Source organism: Poeciliopsis prolifica, unplaced genomic scaffold, assembly GCF_027474105.1.
Source record: "Poeciliopsis prolifica strain line A6 unplaced genomic scaffold, Auburn_PproV2 SCAFFOLD016, whole genome shotgun sequence".
Taxonomy (NCBI): domain Eukaryota; kingdom Metazoa; phylum Chordata; class Actinopteri; order Cyprinodontiformes; family Poeciliidae; genus Poeciliopsis; species Poeciliopsis prolifica.
This window is the reverse complement of record NW_026562391.1, coordinates 4,892,439-4,900,836: the sequence shown is the minus strand read 5'-3', so window position 1 is coordinate 4,900,836 and position 8,398 is coordinate 4,892,439. Positions and strand designations below refer to the sequence as shown.

At 43.3% G+C, this 8,398-nt stretch overlaps 2 protein-coding genes across 2 annotated transcripts; both read right to left on the bottom strand.

The window, feature by feature from the left end:
• Positions 1–55: 55 nt before the first annotated feature.
• On the bottom strand, positions 56–1,456 carry npb (neuropeptide B). Its single transcript, XM_055040856.1, has 2 exons — positions 1,062–1,456; positions 56–614 (listed from the first exon to the last, which is right to left on the bottom strand). The coding sequence occupies exons 1-2, from the start codon at positions 1,323–1,325 to the stop codon at positions 486–488; spliced, it is 393 nt and encodes a 130-aa protein (XP_054896831.1). The 5' UTR covers positions 1,326–1,456; the 3' UTR covers positions 56–485.
• Positions 1,457–2,589: 1,133 nt separating this feature from the next.
• Positions 2,590–8,382, bottom strand: sgsh (N-sulfoglucosamine sulfohydrolase (sulfamidase)). The gene is made up of 9 exons (XM_055040853.1): positions 8,179–8,382; positions 7,248–7,408; positions 7,075–7,180; positions 6,599–6,981; positions 6,069–6,150; positions 5,785–5,988; positions 4,236–4,402; positions 3,945–4,162; positions 2,590–2,901 (listed from the first exon to the last, which is right to left on the bottom strand). The coding sequence occupies exons 1-9, from the start codon at positions 8,258–8,260 to the stop codon at positions 2,718–2,720; spliced, it is 1,587 nt and encodes a 528-aa protein (XP_054896828.1). The 5' UTR covers positions 8,261–8,382; the 3' UTR covers positions 2,590–2,717.
• Between the last annotated feature and the right edge of the window lie 16 nt (positions 8,383–8,398).

Sequence of the window (8,398 nt, the reverse complement as noted above, 5' to 3'; positions counted from 1 at the left end):
ACAGACGTGAAAACAAACCTTTCAAGATTGTGAAGCAAATTCAGACAACAGCAGGTTAATGTTGTTTGTTCATTTTAATAGATAAATAAATAAAAGTAATTTACAGGAATTCTGGAAAACTGCAGATAAACCTCTGGATGTTTTTTGAACATTTCCTTATTATGCAAAGGGGTTGGAATGAAAATGGCTTCATCTAAACTGTCAGGCATTGTGTTTTTTTCCTCCTGTTTAGATTTTTTTTTTCTTTTCAACTAAAAGCAAAACTGAACAATGTTTTTTTTTTAAGCATTTTTCTTTAAATAAGAGAAAACATTCAAAGCAAAAATCTCCATCCATCCCTCATCTCTGTTTTGATTTTTTTTTTTTTTTTTTTTTGCTTTCCCAGATAAAATCTCTGGTTTTTCTCCTTCTTTCTACCTCTATTTTCTTTCTTTTTTTTTTTTTTTTTTTTGGGGCGGATGATGATGAGGAGGATTCGCGGGGTCTCATGCGGACAGGCAGTCCAAGGAGTCCAGGGTGAGGAAGACATCTGCCTTGCACTGGAAGGTCCCTGTCCCGTCCTGCAGCAGCTCGCAGCTCTTCAGGTTTGGAGAGACGTCCTTCAGGCAGATGGCCTGGAGTTTGGAGAGAAGTCAAAGTTGAAATGAAACATGGCGTCATCATGTGAGAAAAACTCCTAGTAAGGTCAGAATCAAGGTGAGGAACTGAAGAGATTCGGTTCAGTTGTGTGCGTCTGTACAGGTGAACCAGTGTTTGTGTGTGTTCGCTGATATGATTCAGCCCAAATATTTTGTTTTTGCGCTTTATTCTGCGCCTTTACGCAGATTAAAGCATAACGCGTAACTTTTTTATTATTATGATTTTTACAAGCCACACAATGCCATGGACTCTATGTCGGAATTCCCTTTGCAAATCAAACTTTTGATACCATCTTTAGCAAAACGGCAACTCTGGAGCGGAAAGCACAATTCCGCGCGCGTAACCGTTCTCTGAGTAGACACGAACGTTCTGCTCCCCGAGGAGAGCAGAAATGAACGTTCTACACCCCGAGGAGAGCCTACCATGTTCTTCAGGACGGAGATCTGCCTGCTAGTCTCTTGGATCAAGTTGTTTCCCGCCGCCTCCCCGCTGTCCATCGCCGTCTCCTCGGACTCGGCTCTCCGGACGGTCGGGGACCTCCTGATGCCGGACAGCAGCCCGGAGGCGCGGCCCACGGAGTAGTAGCTGGGTCCGGTCACCTGCTTGTACCAGGCTTCGACGGACTGGCAGGAGATGAGCAGAGACACTCCGACGCACACCACGGCGAACCTGACGGACTTCTTCATCTCCGGGACGGTTTTGGCACTTTTTGGAGAAGGTGATTTTTAATTTTTAGTTGTTGTTTTTTTTACGCACAAGAAAATAGCGCTTCTGCGAGTCTGCGTCTGCGGACACTTTGTTTTTTTGCTGGAATCTTGGAAAAGTTTCTGTTTCTTATATAGGGAGGCTGGGTGAGGTTCATCGTGACACAGGACATTCGTCAAATCAGAGCCAAGGTGGGCGGATGATGATGATGATGATGATCCGTCTGCAGAAAACGGGAGGGGAACGACGCTAATTGATGGGTTCCTGATGGGCTGCGGGAGCCGCGCCATCGTGACGTCTGACGTTTTGAGGGGGTCAAAATGAATCTGTCGTCCTTGAAAGAAATGTGAGGCAGGAGGTCACAGCCTAAGAAGAAGGTGTGGGTTTCACGAGAAGCTGTTGGAGAAACACGCGTGAAGAAAGTGGATGAGTTGGGGCTGAAAGTGACCCGCAGGTCAGTCTGGCGCAGCGCAACCTGATCGCGTCGCAGCGCCCGCGGGTGCGTCTGCGTCAGTTTTCTGAAGTGTGATGCATTTTTGTCTCGCAACAAACACAAACTTTGAAAAAAAAAAATTTTAAATCAAGATTTTAATTTTGAATGGCGCCGTCTGTACATCTTAAGTTTTCTAAATGCACAAAAATGTGAAAAGCGTTTGCGTTCAAGCAGAGCCACATCGCTGTACTGTCATAGTTCCAAATCTCTTTTTGTGGGGGGAAAAGATTGTAATTTGTAAAGAAAGAAACAAATGCAAACTTGAGCATCTTTTCCCTTCCACTTGACAATTTTGTACTGGGTCCATCACACAAAATCCTCTGATATTTGTGGTTATGTGACAAAGCGTGAGCTAAATTAAAGCATGTAAATAAATGTTTGAAAGGGCTTGAGTTATAAATTGATCTGGGTTTTATGTGGAGCTCTGAGGGGAATCGTTACAATCAATAGAAACCCTTTTTTAGGACACAGGCTAACTCTTCTTCCCGTCAGGCACCATGAACTCCTCTGAATGGTCTAATTATCAGATCAGTCTTAGTCAGCCCGGCTGAATAATTAAATTTAAAAAAAGCAGCAAACAGTTAAACTGTAATTATGTTGGGTTTCTATGAGAATGTGTCACGAGGATCCAGATGATGGAAGGTTGGACTTAAATGTTGAAAAGTGGGAGGAAAAAAAAAATAAATAAATGTTGACTTGAAGGATGAAATTGTCCAGAAAAATGAAGCAGAAGGAAAAACTGAAACCACGAGTAAAGAATTAACTCAAGTTTTATTTCTTATTTACAGCTTTTTGTATTACAAAAATATGAAACCAAATGCATGAAGTCATTTGAGAATATCACGTCAGTGAAGATGGAAGAAAATACCATCAGAGCGAGTCAGAGGCCGTTGTAGAGGGGTCTGCAGTGGGGCTCCAGCTTCTCCTCCAGGACGTAGTCCGGCCCACAGACCCAGGGGTCTCCCGTCTTCCACTGCCATTTCTGCAGAAGCTGCCTCAGGTTGTCCAGCACGCCGCTGTAGGACGGGTCTGACGCCAGGTTCTTGGTTTCCTGAGGGTCGGTCCTGAGTTTGTTCACAACAAAACACCATCAGGTTCCTCTGCTTGAGGAGGTCATGATGTATAATCCCTGAGTCAGTCTGAATGTATGAAACATTAAACAAATAATGTTTAAAAATGTGAATAATACGCCATTCGCAACTGGTTCAGAACTCAGCTGTCAAACGGCCAGCATTGCCAGTTCATTACTGGTTCCCTCTTAAATGTACAGGAAAGTCTGAATAGTTTGGAATATCACTGAAATATCAAAGAGACAAATCTGTATAGATTCCTTACACACTGATAGGTATATTTTTGTGAAGTGATTATTCCTATTTACTTTGATTATTAAGGCGAAGAGCAAAATACTTTTTCAAATATATATGTATATGTGTGTGTGTGTGTGTGTGTGATATCTACCCGTCTGGTTGTAATCCAATTATATAAATACACACTGAAGTTTTTCCTCTTATTATTTTACATTACAGCTGAGAACAGGGAGGGGGGACTGAAACTAATGATCACTTACAATATTAATTTATCTGTCATCATTTCTGAAGCAACAGTTTGTCACCTAAATGATGAAGAATGATCATCGCGTCTGCACAAAGCCTCAGATGGCGACTTAGAAAGACGAACGAGCAAAAACGATGGATGACTGAATAATTAGCAGCTCAGTTTACGGTCGTCTGACGCTCAACTTTAGCATTCAGCGTTTGGAGAGGGACAAGAACAACTTCTGCTTCATTTACCTCAAAATCACTGGAGAAGAGAAACAACTTAATGCATAAATTAACTAACTTTTTTGAAAAAGGGTAGTGTTTTCTCTTATTAAAGCTGCACTAAATTTGAACAAATTATATTTTCCGTATGCTGCCATTTTAGGAAATGTGGGCCTGGTTGCTGTTTTTTTTTTTTTAATTAATTTCAAAGTTCAGATTCTCCCCCCCCCCCCCCGAAAGATTAAAAATATTGATTTAGTTTTACTCTTTTTTTGGTTCAGTTGTGTTGAAGAATTTTCTCCCAGGCGTCAGTTTTAAACCTGAACCCTGACACTGCGGACTCAGACCTGGTGTCGAACAGCTCCCAGCGCTCCCTGTAGTAATACTGGTCCAGACTCTTGAACCAGTGAGTCGGCTGCTGCAGCCTGGTCCGGTTCAGCAGGTCCTGGAAGGTCGGGGACACGTACAGGTCCTGGTCGATGGGGAAGGGCATGCGGTAGTGCATGTTGTGAAGAAGGTGGTACGCCCCCTGGTGGACAGAGCGGATCGGGTAGTACATGGTCACCTGAAATCAGAGCGGAGTTCGTCAGGGCTCGGAGTTTGAGTTCCTCCTGACTGAGCGACGGTGAGGTCTCGACCTCATGAAGCGACTGGCTGGAGTACACTGTGTTCCAGCTGCTGGGGTCGGAGGTCAAAGCGGGCAGCAAGGAGCGGCCGGTGAGGAGGACCTGCGAGGACGGACTCTCAGGGAGGATGTAGGATGGATAGGGGATAGAAAACCAGTCCAGGATGGTGGGAGTGATGTCTGCAGAAACACAGAAAGAAATAGGAGGATGAAAAAAATATGGAAGACAAATTTAAACTGTAACCTTTTATCACTGAACATTAAATCAGCTCATAAATGGATAAAATTAAGATGTAGCTCATCATTTTAGAAGATTAGTAATACAGAATTATCAGGTAAATGACACAGAATTGACAAAACCATCATAGTAAGAGTGTGATGTGTCGAAACTACATTCAGACAATTCCTGTAACAAACACTCGTCCACAGAGGTTGATCAAAATCCACTGATCAATATAAATGATCATGTTCTCCAACAATGCATAAAAAGCTTCTGCCTCTACATAAACAGTGCCTCCTTGTCGGTACCGATCTGCAACAATGTTTATTTTATATTATGATGCTACAATGTTGCTGTTGTTAGTTGACTTTTTTTTTACATAATTTGCACTGACTGATATAATGATCTGATCTTGTGAAATATTAACAGTGTGTACTTAAAAGAATGTAATCATTTTTTCATTAACAATATTGATGTTATCTTAGCAGCTGAGCAGCTTGTGTTGTGTTCCTGTGTCTCCCTCTAGTGGCAGCAGAAACACATTGAACGGAGAAACTGACACTAAAAATACATATTGACTGTTAAATCCTCTGAGGTTTTCTCTGAAAGCTGAAAGTGTGTGTTGTCCTACTGATGTTCTCTCTGGTCAGGTTATTGTCCCAAACCAGAGGGTGTGACACCCGTTGAGGAAGAAAAGTGCAGTTTTTATATGTTGTCGAGCCAAATGGGCCTAAATGAGCTAGAGACAGCACTTGTGCTACTGAGTTGATATTGAGAATAAACTTGTATCCATGTTTTGTGATTTGGGTGACAAAACGTCTCTGATTGATGACTTGGATCCCAAAGCTGGGATCATGCTTGTGATGATAGGATAGAAATGGATGCTTCCTGGCCTTTCTCTTCAAACATCAAGAATGAGCATAATGGCAAGATAAGCCTGATAATCCGCTCAGCTCGTCACAGTTTCCATTATTTGAAACATTTTGATTAGTCCTGAGTCTGTAGCTCCAGGCAGTTTCAGGTAAGCAGATGTTTTTTGTTCCCATTTCCAGACTATTGAAGGTCAACATATACATCCATCTTACTCTAGACACATGTTCTCTTGTCCATCCAGTTTTGAAGAGTGGCTAAAGGAAATAGGCCTGTCTAAAACAAAGTTATTGCATATTCTGATCAGCTTTAAACTGTCATGTTTAAATTTCTAAAAATGTTTTTACATACAATCTTGCCATAAATTGGCACTGTTTTCAGTTAAATACCTGCATCCTCCCAATTATAAATACCCAAGAAGGACTGGAGGTGAGGGATCTGTGGTTGGGTGGAAGATGTGGCCGTCTCTCACCCAGCAGACTGACGTAGGCCTGGCTGGTGTTGCCCCACCGCTCCCTGTGGTCCGGGGAGGAAACCAACATGGGCTCGGCGGTTCCAGATCGATACAGGTTGGTTCTGCCGTTGGGGAAAGGGATACCGTTGTCGGAGCTGTAGATGATCAGAGTGTCGTTCTCGTAGCCGGCATCCCGCAGCTCCTGAAGAACCAACCCGATACCTGCAGAGGGACATTGTGGGTTAATCTTCCTCATCCTTTTGTTGTTTTCTTTTTTGCGCTTGTGAAGGTGCTGAACAGACCCTGATCCAGCCGGCTGACTGTGGTGTACTGTGCAGCTAGGTCGGCCCGAGCAGCAGGTGTGTCGGGTACAAAGGGAGGCACCTGAAGACGTTCACAGTTAGAAACACTTCGCTCTGGATTCAGTTCCTCGGACCGACTTGAATCTATTTTATGAATCCATTGAAAACCTGAACCCACTGACTAGGGCTGCACCATTAACAACATAGAAATAAACACCTAATCAATATCAATACAAAACACATCTGATAGAATATTAAATAATTTGACTGAACTCCAGAACTGAACAGCATTTTTTTACGTTCAACAAACTGTTGAAGAGAGTTTAAACGTAAAAAAACAAACAAAAAAACAACAGTCTGTTGAGTAAAAGAGCAAAATAAGAACAACAGCTGAGAGGAAACTGTGGATAAAACTGAAAGTTTGCCATTATTTCAGATGTTGAAAACAAAAATCTAATAAAAAATGGTCAATATCCACTGATATGACAGCCTTTTATTGTGATAAATTTATCAGCAGCCTTACTGCTCACCTTAACTTGCTCTGGTGTGTAATACACTGGCGTCCAGTCGGGAATTCTACCCATTCCCGGTTCTCCGTTCCCAAACTTCTCACAGAAAGCCCCATACTGAGGCTGCGAATGGCCACATCGGTGGGTGTCATGGAAGGCCACGTAAAGAAAAAACGGCCTCTCCTCTTCCTTCTCCTCTGCATTCGGGTTGCTGCTCGTTCCTGCGCCTCTTACTCGCCGTCGCTCAGCTGCTTCCTCCTTGTGAGTCTGGAAGAACTTCCGGACCAGGAGTTTGATCCGAGTGATGTTCCTGCCCACTTGGAGGACGGAGCTGTTTTCCTCCGTGTAGGCGAAGTCAAAGGGGTAGACAGATCCGGGACCGACGTGCTTCTTCCCGATTATACCTGCGGGAATTGACAGGAGAAAAAAATTTAATAGAGAGATCAAAGGAAAGCAACACAGAGTGAAGAAACGCGATGTCAGTTTTTAAACAGAACCTGTGTGTATGTCGGCTTGGCTGAGGAGCAGCGGCAGACTCTGTACTCCGTCGAATGAGTTGAAGTGATGAACTCCCTGATGGAGGCCATACATGCCGTTCTGATGCTGAAAACACAGGACCAACCTCAGTGCCATGAGACAGGAGGGACTGACGGGTACGCGGGTGTGTTACCTGCGGCAGGCCTGTGAGGATGGCGGAGCGGCTCGGGGAGCAGCTGCTGACGGATGTGAAGGCGTTCCTGAACACAACGCTGCGTCGTGCCAGAGAGCGCAGGTGAGGAGTGTGGACCACCGAGTTGTTATAGACGTCTGTTTCAAAACCTGCATCATCAGCTGGGGGGGAGGAAATTAATGTTAACTTTACTGTTACCTGAGACAGTCTGGCAATAGTTTAACAACTTGGTAATTGTCCATAAAACAGTCGTTGACACCCTCCACATAGAGAAAAAGCCACAAAAGATCATAATTAAAAAAAAAAAAGCCGACTGCTCAGAGAGCTTTAGCCAAAAAGTTGAGTGGGAAAAAAAAGGAGCAAAACCAACAGAGATGACAGCAGCAAAGCTGATTTAGGAAACTGGAGAGAGATTCATATTGTGTGGTCTGTCAGTGGTTGAAGAGCAATGACATCAAGGTTACAGGCCAAAGGTCAACACGGTGCTCTGTTCACACTGATGTTGGAAAGGTTAAACTTACTGTATTAATAATTGCTTTAACTGAATTTTGGTTTCATTAGTGTCAGATATAAATGCAATATCAACATTTGAATTCACCAAGCTCCATTTTCTGTATCATGAGACGAGATGCACCCGTATTTATCCTATTTGATTAGTATTTAGTATTAATCAAGACAACGTTTAACACATATAAACCAGCCTAGCAGCTTGAAAGAGCAGAAGAACGTAAAATAAATGCCAGATGGCGACACAAGACTGTTGCATGTCTCTAGACTGCACAAGACTCAAAGTAATACAAATAAAGAACAAATGCTGTAGCTCATGAAATAAAGAAAGGCTGGTACAAACATACAATGAAACGACACCATCACAGTTTAATTTCACAAAAATGTATTTTTTTTTTATTTAACATGTGAAATGGTCACGCACCGATAATGAGAAGCACGTTTCTCCTCTTTGACTCCGAGACGCGACAAGCGGCGACGAGCGCAAACAGCAACTGGACCCGCATAGTGACGGTTTAAATATCTGCCGTTTGACGGCAAGCAGCTCTTCAGACGTTACGACCTCCGGAGACAACCAACGGCCACCATTCTTTAAACTTCCGGAAACAAACTGCGCTCCCGTCACGTGACCGCGGTCACGTGAC

Coding starts and splice junctions, on each gene's coding strand:
- npb (XM_055040856.1), bottom strand. CDS start 1,325: ATGAAGAAGTCCGTCAGGTTCGCCGTGGTGTGCGTCGGAGTGTCTCTG. Junction 615..1,061: donor TCTCCGTCCTGAAGAACATG/GTAGGCTCTCCT, acceptor TCCAAACTCCAG/GCCATCTGCCTGAAGGACGT.
- sgsh (XM_055040853.1), bottom strand. CDS start 8,260: ATGCGGGTCCAGTTGCTGTTTGCGCTCGTCGCCGCTTGTCGCGTCTCG. Junction 7,409..8,178: donor AAACGTGCTTCTCATTATCG/GTGCGTGACCAT, acceptor CCTCCCCCCCAG/CTGATGATGCAGGTTTTGAA. Junction 7,181..7,247: donor TCCTCACAGGCCTGCCGCAG/GTAACACACCCG, acceptor CTGTGTTTTCAG/CATCAGAACGGCATGTATGG.